The 21,274-nt window shown below is 33.5% G+C and overlaps 4 protein-coding genes across 4 annotated transcripts in view; 1 reads left to right on the top strand and 3 right to left on the bottom strand.

The window, feature by feature from the left end:
• LOC116336724 (proline-rich extensin-like protein EPR1) overlaps positions 1 to 7,579 on the bottom strand; it is a 9,100-nt gene extending 1,521 nt beyond the window's left edge. Inside the window, exons 1-7 of the mRNA XM_031760788.1 lie at positions 7,390 to 7,579; positions 3,126 to 3,335; positions 2,248 to 2,352; positions 1,980 to 2,090; positions 1,587 to 1,823; positions 1,199 to 1,435; positions 77 to 214 (exon numbers count right to left, since the gene is read on the bottom strand). Of these exons, the coding sequence (XP_031616648.1) occupies positions 77 to 214; positions 1,199 to 1,435; positions 1,587 to 1,823; positions 1,980 to 2,090; positions 2,248 to 2,352; positions 3,126 to 3,335; positions 7,390 to 7,392 (1,041 nt within the window). The 5' untranslated portion in view covers positions 7,393 to 7,579. The remainder of the gene's footprint in view (positions 1 to 76; positions 215 to 1,198; positions 1,436 to 1,586; positions 1,824 to 1,979; positions 2,091 to 2,247; positions 2,353 to 3,125; positions 3,336 to 7,389) is intronic.
• A 4,939-nt stretch (positions 7,580 to 12,518) lies between these two features.
• On the bottom strand, positions 12,519 to 16,511 carry LOC116336821 (DNA polymerase delta catalytic subunit). Its single transcript, XM_031760971.1, has 6 exons — positions 16,303 to 16,511; positions 16,108 to 16,231; positions 15,101 to 15,994; positions 14,873 to 15,030; positions 14,162 to 14,773; positions 12,519 to 14,093 (listed from the first exon to the last, which is right to left on the bottom strand). The coding sequence occupies exons 1-6, from the start codon at positions 16,404 to 16,406 to the stop codon at positions 12,674 to 12,676; spliced, it is 3,312 nt and encodes a 1,103-aa protein (XP_031616831.1). The 5' UTR covers positions 16,407 to 16,511; the 3' UTR covers positions 12,519 to 12,673.
• A 1,410-nt stretch (positions 16,512 to 17,921) lies between these two features.
• LOC116336823 (UDP-glucuronosyltransferase 2B33-like) lies at positions 17,922 to 19,896 on the top strand. The gene is made up of 4 exons (XM_031760974.1): positions 17,922 to 18,100; positions 18,202 to 18,897; positions 18,954 to 19,271; positions 19,357 to 19,896. Exons 1-4 carry the CDS (start codon positions 17,927 to 17,929, stop codon positions 19,813 to 19,815), a joined length of 1,647 nt encoding a protein of 548 aa, XP_031616834.1. The 5' UTR covers positions 17,922 to 17,926; the 3' UTR covers positions 19,816 to 19,896.
• Positions 19,834 to 21,255, bottom strand: LOC116336824. The gene is made up of 3 exons (XM_031760975.1): positions 20,925 to 21,255; positions 20,753 to 20,864; positions 19,834 to 20,659 (listed from the first exon to the last, which is right to left on the bottom strand). The coding sequence occupies exons 1-3, from the start codon at positions 21,111 to 21,113 to the stop codon at positions 20,070 to 20,072; spliced, it is 891 nt and encodes a 296-aa protein (XP_031616835.1). The 5' UTR covers positions 21,114 to 21,255; the 3' UTR covers positions 19,834 to 20,069.
• Positions 21,256 to 21,274: the final 19 nt, after the last annotated feature.

Below are 21,274 nucleotides of genomic sequence, written 5' to 3' on the forward strand. Positions count from 1 at the left end.
CTCAATGTGTGAATATTGCGTATGATTCATGAAATGAAAAGCTAAATCCATCATAGAAAGAAGAATTAAGACTTACAGCAGGTGTAATGGGAGGTAGGTATGTTTTTGGGAATGATTTTTGGGTTGTAAAAGCTTTTGGGGGAATGGTGAATTTCTTTTGTGGGACTGGATAAAAATATCCTTGCGGTTTTTGTGTGCGGGGTGGAATATACGGCTAAAGCAGGAAATATGTGTTGTGATTCAAAGTAGGAAATAATTGCGTTTCTTTAGATGCTAATTTTAAAACTATAAAGTAGTGAACAGTATTAAACTATTGAGGATATAAGTTGAAAGTTGCGCATTGCTTTTTCTTTAAAAATTCATTCATTTTATTATCAAAATTAAATCACATTTCATTCAAAATACTGTCCATAGCTAGACACTACTTCTTCCTATTTCTCTGGTAAAAGATAAATTACGCGTCGATAGAACTGTTCGTGTTTTTCACGTATTTAGTAACTGAGTTTTGTTTTCGACTTCTTCTTAGTTCATGCGGTAATAATTAAAAACGGTACACTGCATCGATTGAAATGAGTATTAATCAGAAAGAGGGATAGCTATTGAGTACATCGTGGATATAAATATTTTGTATCGATCTACTTTTCAAACAATTTTACAAAAGTGGAATAATCCATTTTTTGGAAAACTTTACATGTTTTTCGTTATTTTTCCGCTACTTTTCGACTTAGATCAACTGTAACAGTTTCGATAAATTTTTATTCGATCACGTTTGTTTACGTCATCCAATTGACAGAATCATGAATCTCTGCTATTCGTGTCGACTTTTGATCAAATGTTAATTCAATACGAAAATGACTTCCTTTTGTAAAGAAGGATCTAATTTTTTAATATAACGAGTGAGTAAGCTCATTTGTATGTTGGTACTCCTAATATCGCTGTGTTTTTTTTTGTCTTGCAGTTCAACATTTCTAATGCGATGAAAAACTTGTGTATTTTTAATAATGACAGATCAAATACGATAAATTTTTCGATCCTCTTTAGCATACAATAGCTGTTACTGTCAAACAAATAGCGCGTTAATAGCATTCAAGGTAATTACAAATTCACAACTTTCAACTTATATTTCCAAATTGGAACTTCCAATATATTTGAAATATCAAGTCATTTCCAACTGTTTTGCATATTTATTTGAACTTACTGCGGATGTAGTAGGCCTAAAACAATTTGGATATGATCCAATAAAACCTGCTGGACACTCGGGCAAACGACAATTTGGATATGAGCCAATGAAGCCTTGTGGACACTTTGGTAGTTGAGTAGGGGGTAAATATGTGCTGGGAACCGGTCGTGGAGTGGTCGTTGATGGTGGTAATTCCAACTTGATTACTGGTTTTGGATATTCATAACCTGTTTGTTTAGGTGGTATATACAAGGGCTGGAAGGAATTTTGGAGAAAAAATCATAATAAAGCAAAAAAAAAAAAAAAATACGGTCAAATTCATTGCAATTATTTTCATTTTTGAATATTAGATGAAAAAATAATGTTTTGTTTAAGAAACAATACATTTGATAAACGTCTCACTTACCGCTGATGTAGTTGGTTTAACACAATTTGGATATGATCCACTGTAGCCTGGAGGACAGGCAGGAAGTTGACAATTCGGATATGAGCCAATGAAGCCTTGTGGACATTTTGGTGGTTGAGTGGGGGGCAAATATGTGCTTGGAACCGGTCGAGGAGTGGTCGTTGATGGTGGTAATTCAAACTTGATTGCTGGCTTTGGATATTCATATCCCGTTGGTTTTGGAGGGATATAAAGTGGCTGAAAAGAATTTAGGAAAAGAATTCATAATAAAGCAACAAAAAAAAAACAACCAAATTCATTGCAATATTTTAATATTTGAATATCAAACAAAAGAATAATTTTTCACTTAAAAACAATACGTTTCTTAATTGTTCAATAGAACGTCTCACTTACCGCTGATGTAGTTGGTTTATTGCAGTTTGGATAATTTCCAGAATAGCCAGGTGGGCATGGAGGTAACTGACAGTTAGGATAAACTCCGACCTTTGGCGGTTGACATTTTGGCTATAGAAGTATAAAATATTTTCATTATCCATGGGAAAAATCTCATCCATTCATATCAATTATATTTGCAGTGCCATAAACTTATCATGGCATATTATTTTTATTTTATGACAAATTGTATTATGTTAGAAATAATGAAGAAAATGATTTCACTCACTGCGGGTGTGGTCGGTGGAAGATAAATTGGATTTGATCTCACTGTTGTTCTGGCTGGTGGAGGTAATGGGAATTCCACTTGTGGTTTATTATACACATAACCTTGCTACAATTTTTAAAATAGGCGATTCAAAAATGAAAAATATTAACAAATAAAAATTCACAACGGAATCATTCTATGCGGAAGTGTCATTTACTTTGATGTATTGTGAACATTTTCTTTGTTTTGCAAAAGTTTATGAATGGAATGACCATCTTTTGAGATGATATCAATACAAAGAAAAATATTTTGGTGTGGAAAAAATCGAATTAATTAAATGATGCTAATTGTTTAGCCAAAATAAACAAATAAATGGTATTTATGATACATTACAACATTTTAACTAAAATATACCCGAATTAGAAGATAACTCTCGATTCTTTTGTACTGCAATGGGAGAGTTATTTGAAATAATAATGAAATATCTTGTTTTTTTTCATCATTTTTCGAACAATAAAAACCATAAAAGATTGTTCAAACAATGCAAAATTAAAAATGCGACTATTTATGTTATCGGTATTCGGATGTGGGTGTTTGTTTATATTCCGTTAAAATGTATGTGAGATTATTCAGAACGATTTCTTGTGGCGGTACCCCTTTTTTGCACGTAAAATATACGGTTTTTCTTCTCTGTTTCTTCCACATGTAAATGGTACTGATTTAAAGCATACGAATAACTTGGTTCCATTATTTACAATGTTATCTCTAAATGTGCATGTTGAACATGTGCATAAACAAAATGTTGACGTTTCTTTTTAAATAAAAAACATAATAAGTTTTCCCACGGCTCGTAAACAAATCGTAAGCAATTAGCATTAAATCAAATTCTTTTGGCTTACCGGCTCTACCACCGATTTTTCGGGATAAACCAGAGGATTTTTCGGCTTCTCATAAACATATCCATTGCTTACCACACTTTCAATTGGTCGCGACTCAAATGGGATGGCAGGTCGTGGATATTCGTAACCATCCAACGAATTACCCCGTGATAAATGCGAAACATCTGCTTGAACAGCCGCTATTACGGCCGAAATAAGGAGAAAAAATGTCTGCAAAAAAATAAAAAAATGTTTATTTATTAGATAAATTTCTTAGTGTTTTGTATGAACTCATTCCAAAAATACCATCTGTCCAAGAAACTAATTAGTAATTTGGCAACGAAAAAAACAAAATGTTTGTGTTTCTCATTTAAATTGAATGTGAAAAAACAGTATAAAAAGAAAAGAAAAAAAAACACTATGGTGTTTACGAATATTAAAATGCATCATAATGGGTTTGTTTACGTTTTTCAACGCGCATATTTGCATTACTAAACTGTGCCCATTGAGTCAAATAGATTGTGAATGATTTCAATAGTGTCCCGTTGATTTCATTAATTTGTGCGAAAAAATGTGCAAAATGTGAGCAATTTTTCACACAAATTTAAAACGTTGACCGTTGACAACATATTAATCATACACCATATAGCCTTGATATCAATTCGGTGATTTATCGCGCGATCATTACGCACATCGATTTAATTGTACTGTAATCAATATGCTATCGTTCAGTATTTATCAAATCGCTGGCTTAAAAATCAATGGTCGTGTTCTAAAGTCAAGTGTGATTGATATTCAGTTGGTTAATTAATATTCACTGATTTATATGAAACTATAGCATATTGGGAGTATGTGTCTTCTTTTGTTATGCGTCTTCTTTAATGGAAATTGAATGGCAAGGTCACAGCGGTAACAGCAACGATGGCGGCAATAAATACATAAAATAGAGACCACGAAGCGAAAAATGTGACTGTCTGTTGTCTCTTCAATTGATTCGCTTGTTTCACGTTCATACCGCTCCCGCACATATTATGGAGATATCTCATTCAATGTGTGAATGAAAAAAAGACGTCTTTTAAATCGGTTCGTCAAATTACTTATTTAGGCAATCGGTCTGGATTTGGTTATTTATTGGTGCAAACTGGTTTTTCGGCAACAACAACAAAAAAATCAAAGCAGATCTATTTTAGGTTGATAAACGGATCAAATTATGCAAGAACGTTAATTCCTAGTCATGCAAGTTATACAGTATGTCATTTGCGTATTTTTCGGTCTTTTTATTCATCTCACGAAATAATGTACTGTTCGTCATTGGGACGTAGAGGAAACATCCATTTAGATATTAATTACACAAAGACAACAATCGCATTTTTTATCGAAATTCATTAGCTTTGGGTCACCTTTAGAATTGATATTACCAAATTGAAATAAAAAAATGTCAATTCTTTTCTCTCTTTAAATTGCCTTATGGATGACGGAAATTATTCGGTTTTATTTGATGGACTCATTTGCATTAAATTGATCAAGTGGAAGTTTGTTGCGACGACGCGTGGAATTTTTAATGATGTGAATTTCACGGAACGAGTTACATTAGTTGACATATTATCAATGCATAATGAACATTTTAAACACTGAATACCATTAAATCGATCAATTTTTTGTTTGCTCCTTCTGCGTCAAGATTTTCCTTCTGAGTTTTTGGTCAAGGTGTGTTTTGTTATACATATGATACGATTTGTTTAAGTCCATGCCGAAAAAATACACTTAACTTTTAATGCCGTGCTGACGTACATTCTGATAACCTTTGATAGCCAACGGCTCGGAATTATTGTTCTCTTCATTTGACCACCAAGAAAACAATCAGACAAAACACAAAAGGTAATATCACAAAACAACATCAACTAACAATAAAAACATCAGAAGATGAGATTTCTGATAAAGACGGAAATATGAAACAACAACAACAAAAAAATGATAATCATAATTTTATGTTGGGATGTGAGCAAACATCAGATAAATTGTATTATACCTAATTATTTTAGCAATTAAATCATACAATACAGGACGCACCATAATTTTTCCGTTGATGTTCTATGTGTGCGCGCGCAAGAGAGCACAGTAAGTGTTTTGTCATTTAAAAAGAAGAAATGAGCATAAAACATACAAAGTTTCAAGAATGTAAACCACACACCAGCAGCAAAAAGGTATTTCTATAATGACAACATATATAAATTTTATCACATTTTATTGCCCGGTGGGTTACGCTAATTAATTCATTGTTAGTGTTGAAAAATTTAGAGCCGTTAAAACAAAAGACGGTATTTTTTTTGCTGTTTCGTGTGTGTAAAGCGCTGACATTTCTCATGCCACAATCCAGCTGGCGCGTACAACGTGGTGTGCGACAGTAGTAAAGCAATAACAATGAATTTTATTTAATATTTATTGTTGGGAAACATATATATGCTATCAACACATATAACAAAGCACAATTTGTTTTTGATGGTCGCATATATGTATTATGTATTGCAAGTGGAGTGCAAATGCCGAAAAATCAAAGAAAAGATTCAAAACACCAAAAATGCTGATATTCACAAGGTGCTGAAAATATCGCACATAAATAATGCTATAAACATATATGGTTTGGTGGGCTCTCGTGTGCACTGTTTTTGGCTCAAGCGTTGAATCACACTAACAGTTAAGGTGTTTTTAATTTTGTTGTTTTATTTTGTGTCGTGATTTTTTTTTTCTTCTCTCTTCTGTGATTGTTCGAAATTTGGAAAAAATAAAAGAAAAATGTTAAATGTGATCCTTAGCACAGTTTGGAGAATAACTGCTTCGGTAGTGAGACAATGTCTTAGACACATCAGTTGATTTTCAATCGGTATGAATGATTGCGTAAATATTAATCGAGAAATAATTAAATTGTGTGTTGACGGCGCTTTTTTTTACGTAATAAATAAAACAGTGGCGCTTAAATTGTCAAATTATAAATATACACACCGCGTTGTGATAATACGTAATATGACGATAGCGAAGATGAAGTTGATTCTTTAAAGAAAGCAAACGATGACAAAAAAATATACTTCATATTATTTATTAAACTTGTTATTAATTTCAATTTGATTTGCATATATTAACCTTGTGAACGGTTTGCCTTATAGAAAAAAAATATGCCGATGAACTTTCATGTGTGCGTTCTTCCCAAATCGGAATTTTGCGGTGTATTTTGGTCGCGTCTTTGACTGTTATATTCATTCATTCGCGCCTTTTTTTTACACCGCACTGCATGATTTGAATGAATTTTTAAATGCGTACGATATATTCATAAATATTTCGTGTTACCGTGCTCCCCCGTAATACCATTGATGTCATTAATCTTGGTATTACTTGTTTTTTGGTCAATTCGGATTACGATTGATGAATAAGTTCATGAGTTTGATATTTGTGCGTACTCACGACAACTAAAATTCTAATTAATAATTTCATGTATGCCGATATCGATGCCGATAAGCCATGCACGAATATCGGAATTAAGGAAATAACATTTGAAGAAAAAAACAATGAATAAATGATTGCGCGATCGATTAGTAGCGAAAATGGCCACTTGAACAAATCGATATAAACAAAATCATCACAATAAAAATGGATAAAATAGACAGGTACGAGTTTGCCGCCTCCACGAGATGTTTTGATATTTTGAATGACGTATACATGGAATATGCGGGGCTAAAGTATTTATTCTATCTGTAGGGGTTGATTTATTAGATAGCAGCTAATTCTATTGACCGGACATTCACATTCGGCACCATATTCGGCAATTTGAATGCCAAAACGCATCGCATTAATCGATTTTATTTTGTGATGCACAAAGGCGCTTAGTTTTTTTTCTTCTTTTTTTATTTGTTTCATCTTTCGTGTGTCACATTGTTGATGATCACTCAAATCGTTTCATTTCACGATTATGTGGGAGAATTGCAATCGAAACTGAATCATCAATAAAACACGAACTTGATCTTTCATCACTCGACTAGAGAAGTTCCATGCACAAATCATGTCCAATGGAACTCATTGAAATTAATTTTATTATTTTATGAGCATAGAAGATGTAACTTAATAACGTTCAATTGACATTGTTTTTCGTTTCATCTCTCACAACACTTTTGTTTGTTTGCGGGCGCGCGTGTGTGTTATTTCCTTTTCTAGCCAAGAAACCGATAGACAAGAAACGAAGCATTCTCAACAGTATTGATGTGACACAATAATAAACAATTTTGTAACTTATTACCATTTCGATATTATAAATCCGTGTTGTAGTCTCTCTAGTTAAAATGCGTTGGAGTCACTTTAGTGATGTTCACTGTTCTGCAGTTGCACACTCACACACTTTATTTTAATTTTTCTTTACGCACACTAGGCACTATTTTAGTCTCTGCGCTGTGTTGTTAGTTATTTATTTTATTTTATTTTTTTTATTTTGAAAAAAAAAAAAAAAAAAAAATCAAAATACAAACAAATAAACAAAAAAAATGTTTTGTTCGTCCAAAATCGGACCTCACGTGTATCCGCAAACTTTATACTGCGAATTAACTGGCTTAACTGAGGTGTCACCTGTAAATCTCAACGTATTTATATATCTGCCAGCTTCTATGGGCCGCAGCAAGCGATCGAGATGTTGGTGCTGCTGTTTCACCTGTGTATACGATTCTGCGGTGGTAAAACCGTTTCTGTGTGTATTGATGGTGTGCAAATGAACCACTTTAAATTTCGTTACACACAATTCGACAACGATGAAGACGACGATACCGATTCGATCTTCATGCACACCAACTTGATACATATATCAATGTTTATCGTTCCACTCCCTCTCTTATACACGATCTAAAAAGCTCTATCTATGTTCTATTTGCTAAATTATTATGCTCATTTTTTTTTGGCTAATAGTTTTTTAATGCAAAACTATAGACGAAACACATTCTTTTGTGTCGGTGACCAAACATTTAAATGGATCACAATAATATGATATGAACATCCGGAAGCCTTGCAACGATTCAAGTGATCCCACTATTGTGTTCAGCCTGTAAGTCATCACATACTTTTTTTTAATAAAATGTTTTAAGAAAAATATGAGCTAAAACTCATGGACAACATTATTATTGAAATAAAGTTGGAAAAAATTCAAATAAAAAATTGATAACAGCATAAAAAATGGACGGATCACTTCAAACATTCACTTTTGTTTCAAGAGTGGATATTGTTATTCTTGGATCATCGTTAAAATCTCTTTCTAAAGAAAACGAGCATAGAAGGATGACGATGAATTCATTAGAAGATTAAACAACAAAGTTTTTTTAATCGATTCATCAAATTCAAATCGTCATTGATTGGACAGCACATAATACCGGTGAATTATTCATATTGGTTCTTTTTTTATCACTTCAATCTTCATTCCCACTGAAAGTGAAAACTATTATTTCAATAGATCTATTCCTCCATTTCAAAAGTGGTATTCATTTATTCTACTAGATTATTGTATGGAATTTTGAATATGGTATCATTCAAATATTTTTTTTTCTTCTTTATTATTCATTGTGGTAAAGCGAGTCAAGCTTAACAATCGGTTCATGCACACCATGGTCAATAAAACGAACAGAGGAAAGAAAAAAGATCACATCATTTAAATGTTAACATAAATTGTCTAAAAAAAAAAACTCATTTTCTTTTAATTTTTTCAAATTAGCATCGAAGTATATTCTGGTTCTTCTTGCACGATCGAGAGTCATCTGCATCTTTGGAGTTTATATAAATTTTTGTCGTCGAAGCCAAAAATATGCCCAAATAAATTTCGAAAAAACGATAAGTTATCACAAAATACAATGGAATTGAACCCGCAAATAAATTTTATCATCATGAGCATCAAATTTACCATTAAGAAGCGACTTTGCCGAAAAATTTCTTAGACAGTTCAATAGCATTTTATGGTGATGTGAATATATAAAATGTAAAAAAAAATATTTATATATTTTTTTTTAATCCGCTCGTGCGTTGCTTTTTTTTATCTTTCTATCTCTCGCTATTTCTTTATTTCGTTTTCGTGCAAAAGAAAAAACCCGAAAAACCTCAACGTTTATATGTTTGACCGAAGTGAATAGCCTTCTCTGAATCTACAAAAGTAAAATTGATTTGATCTCTATCGTAGACGTCGTCTTCATCGCAACAATCAATTCATACAGACTTTTTTTTCGGGTGTTTAAAATGACATGCTTGAGTGGAAACGACTGATCGATGCTTATTCATCAGATGTATAATGATATGGCGTAAAATTGAAAGTCGCGTGCAATTAATTTGATTAAAAAAAAAATAATATTCACTTTTATCTTGACATAATGAGTGTGACGCGTCCAGAATAGCAGACTTCACACATCCTGGACAAGAGAATGTTATTTTATTGAAAACAGACAAGATGCGTTTCAATATTCCGGATAATAGTAATGTACATGTATTTCAAAAGCATTTACAATAGTCATTACAGGTAGTGGCCCGATATTTAAATGCTCTTCAATTAATTGTGCAATAAAAATAAAATCGTGAACGGAATTCTGTGCTGCGCTCTTCCCCGTCACCATTGTCCATAAATGCAAACAGGCCTGTAAACGGGCAACAAATTAAAGCGAACAGAGAGAAAAAAAAGACACACACAAATAAGTAAACAGGATTCTTTGCAAAAATTAATGAACCATGCGTCAACACACGGGCAAGCGGCCACATATCATTAAGTCATAATTAAAAACGATTTTTTCGTCCCATTTCAATTTGCACCCTGTTGCCATTTATTTACAAACATATAAATATAGTTTTCCTTTCTCTTTCTCTTTCTCTCTCTGAGTTCAGTTTATAGACCATTTCAGTGTTAATGATCGCACAAATAAAAACGGAAAAAACAATTTATCCATAAATGATAAAAATTGAAATAACACGGATATAAATGACGAGAGAAGCTCAGACAAGAGAATTCTTATTAATTTTCAGCCTATCTCATCATCTTTGTCTGCAAATACAAAGTAAATTTAACGTGATGAATGTGACATTTTCAACAAAAATTTATCAGCCTTTAGTCTTATAGTTAGTATCATAAAACAGAAATAAATGAGCCGCACATTACTTCAAGTCAAGAAGAATATGAAAAATAATTCAAAGTGGTACTTATGATTTTGTAAATGAGATTGTCTTCTGTATCAAATTGTGCTATCCATTTTCGCAGTGATCTTTTTGTCTCAAAGTGGAATATGATGATCAGATAAAACGTGTGTTGGGTGGTTAGGTGACTTTTAATTATTTTAATACGATACGAACACAAAGCTCAATTCATAAATTATACAAAATGATCAGTTGATCATTGTGTATCATTTTGGTGAGGAAAAACGACTCGATTTCAGCATTAATTTCAGAATAAACAACAGGAATTGATCGAGATATAGAAACGAAGTGAATCTTATAATCGACATACATTCGTTGAAATTCGATCGTAAAATTAAAATGTTACACTAAAAAAAAGAGCGAAAAAATATGGACTCAGTCCAAGTTTGTTGAATGTTGTCTATAAACTAATGCCAAAATATAAAAAAATCGAACATCAAAATGGAATTGAAAGCAAACCGAATCGCATTTAAAATACAACTAGAATTGATCAAATCCGCACTAATTTACATCGATTCACGTGTTTGATCATCATTTTTCGTTATTATCGAAGTTTTCTCTTTGAAACTTCCTTTCAATTTTAAATGAGATTGCAACCTTATAAAGGTGTTTTTGCAGATGTTCTATTATCTAATTCTGAAATCCTTTCATTCTTCTTTTTTTTCTCGCTTGAATAAACCATCAACGTTTATTAGTGTGTAAGATAGATCGTAAATCTGTTAAAACCCGTAAAAAGAAGTATAAATGATTTTGCCATAAGTCGCATTAACGATTCAATGAATTTTTGCATTTTCTGTCGGAATTTTTACAAGCAAAGAGAAAATTGATTCGTACACATTCGTTGCGCATATATTGTCATTTTTAAGTAAATTATAAACCGCAAGTGTTCGAGTCCGACCTCAACCATCAAGTCGAATTGTTATCTAAGAGTGCCGATTTTTGATGTGTGCTTATAAAGAAAATGGTTTATATTTAACGCCGTAAAAATTATTCGTTATGATCTTTCCTTATTCATGCAGAGAAAGAAAATATGTATATAAAAAAAAAGAAATCGTTTAAATGTCTGATTTTTGTATTTTTAGACAAGACATTTTTCTGTCGTAAATATTTTTTTCTGTCGTTTTCTTCTTTCTTTCTTTAATTCTTTCTTTTGTAGCCGCATTGGTTCAGCATGAAGGTTCCAAAAACAGACGCAATCTCATAAATAATTTTTGATTATACAGTTGAATACACTTGTATACTTTACTCAGCTTGACAACATTCTCGCGTATATGGCCTTGACCTATGTTACATATTAATTAAATGTTGTGCATTTTCAGCGAATGGTCGTCGAATCGGAGATAGCCGCACTGAATAAAAAAAACTATATGGCTTATTTTGCGAATGGATTCGTTTTTATTCGACCATCATGATGCCGCATAACTTTGCAATCGAATCAATAAAAATAACCTGAATCGAATGTGATTCTGTTTGGAATAGATCAAATTTAGTGCAGAGCAACAGCGACAGACACTTCACCAAAAAAATTATGGCACATTCTAGATCGCTGAGTACACATTTAATTTACAATCTCTTGGTCAACTTTTATTTAAATGTCGAATGTGAATCTATCGCCTCCCACTTACTTAGGATGTTCGATCTTCTTTCGATTCAGTTTGCAAATTAATGTTTTTTTTTTCTTCTTTTAATATTTCACTTTCCGATGTTGTTACAAATTGAAAAACTCGATCAACAACTTTGAGCAAGATGATGCCCTCGTGCTAAAGAATATTTTGCATTGTTGCGATCTGCACTCTCGAATTCCCATACACATGACACTCTTCATACATCAACGATCCATTGATGATACATGTACATAAAAATCATTTTACGTGAAGCTATCAAGTTCAGTGGCTACCAACCTTCGTAAACTGAATTTAATGAAAAAAAAAGCAGATCGATTACGACACATGTGATATTTTTTTAATGCTTCTTCTGGTGATTTTCATCTGCACTGAATCTCAAATTGACTGACTGTCGTCATTCTTGTTATTGGATGGCACTAAAAATTTAAATAACATGCCAATACACGCCTATTATTATTCGTTTTTGTTTTTCCAGCAACACAGCAAGGTAATACATAAAATGGCTTGTAAATTAAGTGGATCGTTGTCACTGGAAACAAAAAAAATCGCATATACATATAAAGCAAAACAACAAAATAAATTAATTCCGTTTTTTAAATGGATAAACAGATCATTTTATTGATATGGTTCAATTTCGAATGATATTAAACAACGAGAAAACGAGATAAAAAAGATTCTAATCATCATAATTTTGTGTCACATCGAAAAAAAAGATACGGTCAAACGATGTTAAGAGTTAGAGTAGAACGATTACCATGCAGGTATGCCAAAGCGTTTAACTCGTTTTTCTTGTGTATCCAATTCCATTTGAACCTTTTTCCGCATGTAGAAAATGGGGCAGTCACGACTGGTGCACAACACTTCTTCATGCAATGAACCTTGACATCGTTGACACTCTGTCCACAGGCGAGAGAATTTTTCCTCCAATAAACGTTCCGATGCCAATTCCTGTTGATACAATGATGCTTCCTTGTCCTCACAATGTTGACAAACCGCTCTTTGCTCATAACCACTTTGCAAAACGGTTTTGCAACCGATGCACGTTTCTTTCTTCATTGTAAATGCACCAAGTGCACTAACTTTTGATGTAACAACCGATCGGGTTCGCGTATGTTCACCACGCAATAAAATCGATTCAGCCTTTTCGCCCAATATCGGCTCAAATATCCGCAACAATGGTTTTGATAGTTGATTTTCCAAATAATATGTGTAATCGATTGGAATGCAATTTTCAAGTACATAAATTGGATCTTCTGCCTTTTGATAGGCCGGTGTACCTTTGGCTGCCGAACACAATACATACGGTACACGATCGCCAAGCTTTGGTGCATTGCCCGGATCACGTTTTTTCATCTTGGCCGCAAGCTCAACGTGCGCCTGCTTTGCTGCATATTCATTTTTCGTCAATTCTTTTGTAATAACCAATTGCGATATATCGATACGGTTGCACAACAAATCCGAAATGACTTGCTTTGCAAAATTGATGGCACCATCTGGATCTCGATCGATCAACAACTTTTGCAAACAACTATTGATGAGATTCGCAACCAATGGCGAATTATCACGACGCACTGTTTCAATACCTTTGCAATCCATTTTATCATATGTATCCGGACGTGTAAAGTATAAGCCAGCATAACGTTTTTTGTTGATCAATAAATACGGAAAGTATACTTTTTCGAATTCAAGTTTGATTGGCTGTACAAACTTTGCGCTCACATATTCGGCCGCTTCACGACCCAATTCCATGCTTCGTTCTAGAGTTTTGACACCAAAATTTATCATCACCGAATCGGTATCACCATAAATAACAACGGCATCATTATCGTAACCATTTGCCATGGTATAATGTGATTCGACCTCATTTTTGGTCAATTCAATCATGGTTCGACCGTAGGCGGTAACACTACCCGAAATTTCAAGACACGGCAATTTACCGACTTGTGCACCAGTGAAACCATATACGGAATTTGCACTGATCTTCAATGCCAATTGTCGACCATCCAATACGCTACGTTTGAATGGATCAGTTTCACTTTTGAGTTCGGTTTTTGCACGTTTTCGTGCAGCCAAAAGTGATTCCAAAATTTCCGGCAACAATCCCTTACGTACGGTTGATTTAACAAACTGATTATTCGATGGTGTCGTCGTTATGGTATCCGGATTTAATCTGAAGAAATGAAGGAAACAATACAATTATTGCAAACAAGAAAAAAAGGATTGAAATTTCGTTTTTACCGTTGTTTCTCCTTCGAATTAGGCAACAGGAGTGTAGTGTAGCACAGATTATGTGCCATCATAATACTTGGATACAGCGATGCAAAATCAAGCGTTGTAATTGGATCCGAATAGTAGCCACGTTTTGGCTCAATAACCGTAGCACCTTCATATTGATCTTCACCAGCTTGTCCTGTATGTGTTGGCATATAATAACCGGCAGTTTTTGCCTTCCGCAACAATTGACTGACAACTTTGATTTGTTGACCGCGTGTCAGAAGACTTGCCAACGAAACACCGGTCACACGTGCCATTTCCATATAGTTAACGATGCACATCAATTTATTCAACAGACGCAATGGCAGATAAGCATCTTTGATGCAATAAATGGCCAATCGTCGACGTGTTTGGTCACTTTCATTTTGCAAATCAGTGATAATACTATGGTGAACGTCTTCTTTCTGCTCTTGCAAAAAATGATAACTCACCGCATTCAATGTGTATGAACGCAATTTATAGTCTCGCAACAATACAAATAATAAATCAAATGGCACACGACCTTCAAAATTGACAAATTTGTTTTCACGACGACCCATTTGCTTTGATTGAATCACCGTTTCCTTTATCACCGATCTGAAACATTACATTATGAATAATTAACGTTTTTATTTTAATTCGATAAAGTGACAAATTAATCATGTTTGTTCGATATCAATCAAAAAGATTGCTTACCGAATGTTTTTGATACGGCCAAGGTACTCGAAATTTTTCACTTTTAAATGTTGGGCTCGATTTAGAAGATACGGAATATCGAAATTGTTGATATTGTATCCAGTGAGAATGTCTGGATCGACTTCACGAATAAAATTCGACCATTTTTCCAATAATTCCTGCAAAAATAAAAAAACAATTCCAAAATAAAAATCCGGTGGCAAGCGTTTAGAAAACTGCAATAAATACCGTTTCTTTTGCATTAGTAATGACTTGAGATCCAACGATCGGTGCGCATGTGTTCAATGTGAAGACATTACGTAGAAACGGTTCATGTTCGCCTTGTCGAATGACCATATTTGCGATTTGAATGACCGGATCATGTTGTGGTTCTGGAAAAATACCTTTGCGACCAGCACATTCGATATCAAAGCTGAGAATTCGAAATGGTGCCACCTTGGCCCATTCACCTTCTGGTTCGTGCGCGATGAACTTGTCGAATGCAACATCAACTTCGATTTGACATCGAGATTCAATCGTCGGTACACTGAATCTGGATCTCTGTCGATACGTGTTTGGTGGTAGTTCAATCCAACTGCAACCGACAACACCCGTATCGACCATGAAACGAATATCAAAATCGATATTACTTTCGTACGAACGGCAGTCTTGGAAATCAAATTCCGTATAAACGATTGTCTTTTCAAGCAATCGCTTTGCAGCGGCTATAAGACGTGGCAATGCCAATGTAATTTTGATAAAATCAAAGTCCTCTTCACCATGGTAGCCGTACAATGATTTGCCTTGAACAATTGACACTTCTAAAACCGCTTCTTGTACTTGCTCCCTGTTCGATCGCATATCATTGATTACAGCTTTTTCGAGAGCCTCTTTGAATGGTTGACAGTGTGTGTGATCAAATCCGGATGGAGCACCGATATAAAAATACGGCGTAAAACCATGCACATGACAACACACTGAATTTCCATCCATTGTCACACCAAACATACGAATCACAGGAGCTGGACCAGTTTGTGCGCCCGGCATTCCAGCCATTGCTCTTCCAATGTAATTCTCGATATCAATTTGTTGAAATGTTATACAATCGGTTTTTGGATTAAGTTCGGGTGGATCGGGGCGTGCCTTTTAGTAAGAAAAAATGACATATTCTCAATATATTGCGCATCAGAGACAAATCAAATAATTTCTCGATCCGATTGAATCAAACTAAACTAGAAAGAAGTCTGTTTATATACCCATTTGATATTTGTCTGTTGATTTTCGGGTCCTTCGCCAAGCAATTTTGGTTCGTCACCCATATCCATGTTGGCCAATTCCATTTCAAAACCACCCATATCTTCATCATCATCATCATCTTGTCTAAAGCAACGAAAAATGTTTGCTTTTCTCAATATTGTTTACAGTCTACGTTATAGTCCGCATTTACTTACCGAAATCGTTTCTGATAATTATTCGTAGCACCTGGCTTTGGGGAATTATTTGAACCACCCGGTTTTGGCGGATATGTACCTGGTTTTCGTTTGTTATTCATCATTTTTTTACGCTTAATAAATTTGTTTTAAAATCAAATCAAGTTCACTGGGAATTTCACAACCGTATTTTAACAATTTGTTGTCACAGTGAAGAATTGGCGCCAATGTTATTTTGAAGCGCAATACTATCTGTCAAAAATGTGTATTCATTGTCAATTTGTGTTTAAGTTGTCAGTGGAGACGCCGGTTGGATTTTGAAGTGAATGCTTGATTTATTTAATTGTTATTGTCTTCTTTTTTTTTGTTTTTTGTTTTTAGATCAAATTTATGGAAAAGAAATCGGAATAAATTGCATTGCAATAGCAATGTTTTACGACTACATGTTACTCAAAAGACTACCATTTAAATTTTTGTTCGAAAATACTTAAAATATGTTGAACCAAATTTAAAGTAGATATAGAGCGAAAAACAGATGGTTTTCATAACGGTTAAGGTTATTTTTATTAACATACATGTTAGCATCATCTAACCAAGCGGCAATTAAATTACCGTCAATTAATCCATCGATGTAGGATGTATTATGTTGATGGCTATTTGGAAAACATCTAATGGCACATATGCACTATGGGAAGCACATTCGGTGTCTTCATGTCAATGATTATTGATGTAATAACATAATAAATCGGCATGTGTTCTATATTACAGAGAATGCGATAATTGGATGTTAAACTGCACATTAATTAGATGTTATGTGGCCGAAATACCGGTTGACATTCAACTTTCAAATGAATGTACGTTGCATTGATGAAATTGTTTGGATTTGTGCAAGCAGCAGAAATAAGAAACCATTCCATTGAATAGCAGTAATCGCATTGAGTTTTGAAATACACATTAAATTCATTAAATGAAAACAAGACGATTTCATTTTATTTTATTTCTGATCGTGTCATCGAATTTTTTTACAGCGCAACATTAAATTCAATTGCAAAAATAATGGATTGACATTTTATAATAATGTTGATTCAAAAATAATAGTTTTTAATTAAAAAGAAATGAATATACCATTATAAAAAAAATGTATTGTTTGTTGAAAACATGAATGAAGAACAAGCGTTCAGAAAGACATACATTTATGCGAGCAATTGAATGATGCTTGCATCATTTGATGCGCATCGCTAGTGCTTTCGTCGTGCGTTCGGAGCACAATCGACAGCTGTCGCAATACATTCGGATCTTCGGCAGCGCACGAAGTGCTCCGAACGCACGACGAAAGCACTAGCGATGCGCATCAAATGATGCAAGCATCATTCAATTGCTCGCATAAATGTATGTCTTTCTGAACGCTTGATGAAGAAGAGTCAATACACAAAAACCATATGCGTTAAGTTTTAACGGAGTAGTTTGTGTGTTTGCTCAAAATCCTCACATAAATCCGGACACTATCTCAATTAGAAGTGGAAAGGGAAATATTTGACTGATTATAACATACATTAATCTTATCTTTGTGATGATAGATTGTCTAATGATTTGATTTAGTTTCATGACTAAAATGTGCAGTTGTACTTTTAAGTGTTTTGTCATCATGTTCAGTTTACAAGTTCATTGGAAAATACTTCCGTTTCTGTTGATTCAATTGGCAACATTTAATGTTGGTATAAATGGGGCCAATATTTTGGCATGTCTTTCATCCGCCAGCAAATCACATCATATAATGGAAACAACAATACTTGAAGAACTTGCCAACCGAGGACATAATGTAGGTTCAAATGGAAAATCTGATTATTATTTTTTTTTTTCGTTTTGAACTTTGGAATTTGAAAGTAATCTGTTGATTTTATTTAAATGGTATTGCTCTAGGTAACCGTTTTAAGCACATTTACCAGAAAGAAGATCTTACCAGAAACGTACCATCATATTTACATTCAAATATCAGATGAGGAAGAATGGAGTACAATGCGTAGAAATGCGCTCAACAATGTAACTAAAAATGATTTGAATGTATTTAAAGGATTACCAAAAATTCTACAAATTACTTTTCAACGATCGAATTTACTAATGAAACATGAAGCCATTCAAAATTTGATAAAATCCGACCAACACTTTGACCTATTCATTCTTGATTATAATATTAATGATATGATGTTGGGTTTAGCTGGTCATTTTCGCATACCATCGGTTATTCTAAGTACATCTCCACCGATGAAAATGCTTCGTGATATGATTGGTAATCCGGCGGCTATTTCAAGTGCACCCATATTTCGTCATGATGGAAAAACAAAGAAAATGGGATTTAGAGAGCGTTTGGACCTCTTCATCGCATATACGATTGAATATTTTATTATGACATATATAAATTACATTTATTTTGAACCATTCTATGCTGAACACTTTGCTAAATTAGACAATTTCCCAACGTTGAATGATGTGAGAAAAAATGTGTCCTTAATACTTACAAGCACTCACTTTAGCGAGGGTTTGATTCGACCGATGTTACCAAATTTGATTGAAATTAGTGGTGTTCATATCAAAGAGAAAACTGATCCTCTTCCAAAGGTATGTGCACATTTTTCGTATTACGATTTTTGTTAATGTTTTAAATAATATTTCAGAATATTGAAGAGATTCTTAGCACTGCTGATGCGAATGGTGTGATTGTTTTTTGTTTTGGCGGAAATACAAGAAGTGCTGATATGTCCAATGATAAAGTTCAAATGTTTTATACCGTTTTTTCGAAATTGAAGCAAAAAGTCATTTGGAAATGGGAATCAAATATATATCCACCTCAGAAACCGGACAATATTTATATGATGCCTTGGATTCCGCAGGCAGATCTATTGGCTCAGCAACAAGTAAAGCTTTTTATTTCGCATTGTGGCATCGGTGGACTTTATGAAGCTTTGTTCAATGGAATTCCCATTCTTGGGATGGTATGAACTCTTTTGATGAGTTAAAGATACTGTTTTTTTTTGTGTTTTATGAAATTGTTTGTTTTTTTTTTTTAATTTATTTCAGCCAATAATGAGTGACCAATTTCAAAATGCAGAACGAATTAAGAATCAAGGATGGGCTATTATTTTGGACTTTGACCATTTGAATGAAACAATTTTAAATGATGGAATTCAGGAAATTCTCAACAATTCGACGTATAAAATGAAAGCGCAACGCGTATCACAACTGTTTCGAGATCGACCGATGACTCCATTGCAAACTGCCGTTTACTGGATCGAATATGTGATTCGATATGATGGTGCCAAACATATGCAAAGTTCTGCCGTCCATTTAAACATTATTCAAAGCAATTCAATAGATGTTATACTATTTTTAGCCATCATTTTGTATATATTCTTCAAGATTAGCATGAAAATAGTACCAAGAATTTTAAAATATCGTTCACTTTTCATTCTATTACCGTCCATCGTCGTTTATATGCTATTACCGCTGGAAATGCTCTGGACTGAAAACAAAAAGTGATTAAAACAAATACATGGCTCGAATCTATGTGTTTCATGTATAAATGTGAAACATTTTCTTTTTCCATCGTCCAAATTTTATTTCGTGATTATATATTAGTCATAAATATTGTTAAATGTTCATTGACAAATCATTTCCAAAAATCTTTTTACTTGTTACTAATTTTGATTAATATTATTAGCTTATGTAGATTAGCTAAGTAAATAAATGCATCGTTATTGCAATCGTTTTTTTGTTGTTGTTGTTATTCGAATTTATATGCATGGATCATAATTAAGATTTGCGTAGCTGCACACATCTTTGACAATATTCTTTTGTGGCAATGATACGCGAAATAGTCGACCGCCCGGCATGCATACGCATATTTTATATTGCTTTTCCTCCATTTTTAGGCCACTGCGTTCTTGTATAATTGGAATATGTTTGACATCCAAATGAATGCCATGTTCGCTGTTCAAATAAATGGTACCATTTTGAGCGGTTAAAATGATATTCTCTGCATCTAAAACCAGTTCTTCACCATTTAGTTTAACACCTTCACTTCCTCGAATCGAAATTTTATTGGTGATTTTCTTGTGATTTGTTGTATTCAAAACTAATTCGTCATCGATTGCCGCTTTAATGGCACTTGCACTTATACGTTTTGCAATCAAATTATTTGCGCCCGATGGAAGATTATAAGTTGGTTTGTGCGTTGTAAATATCGCTTCATTTGTGGTTGGACTTTTCAATTCAAACTCACTTATTCCACTGAAATGTGTGCCATTCTTGCTCATTAGCATTTTATTGTGTAAATGACCATTTGTTGGATTTATCATATTTATAAAAATATCCGAACGTTCACCTTTTTAACCAAACGAAACAAAATTTAAATGCATTCAGTTCAAAAAAAAAATCCACAACAATACTTTTGACTTCTTTACGGACAGAAACTCACCCGTGACTGTGACTGGAATGTCATAAAATCCCTCAATTTTTCCATCTTTTTTAGTAACTTTATCCAAATCAATTGATTGGAAAAACTTTATGGCACCACTCTCTGGCACCAACTGTGTATCAAAAGAAATGCCTTCAATATGGATTTTAGTTCCAAATGTAAAACTTATTACCTCCAAATATTCCATGCCTTTGCCCAATTTCAATACGCCAAAAATTGTTAGAGTGAGCAATAAATTTCCAATAGTTAAAATACTTATGAGCCAAACGATTATCCAAAACGCCAATGTATTTCGATTGGACATTTTCAGTGTATCATTCGAATCGGATGTGTTTGATTTCATTGTTGCCTTTGATTTCATAATTTTTTATCTGACGAAACAGTTTTTTTCTTTGTAATAAGAAGGAAGACAGTAAACAGTTACATTTAAAAAAAAGAATTTTAAAATAAAAGTTAGTTATTGTTGTGCGATGGAATTTCAGTCACTTTTTACAATTTATAAAAATCAATAAATATTCCTGT

Source organism: Contarinia nasturtii, unplaced genomic scaffold (genome assembly GCF_009176525.2).
Source record: "Contarinia nasturtii isolate CC-2019 unplaced genomic scaffold, AAFC_CNas_1.1 Cnas_scaffold_187, whole genome shotgun sequence".
Classification (NCBI taxonomy): Eukaryota; Metazoa; Arthropoda; class Insecta; order Diptera; family Cecidomyiidae; genus Contarinia; species Contarinia nasturtii.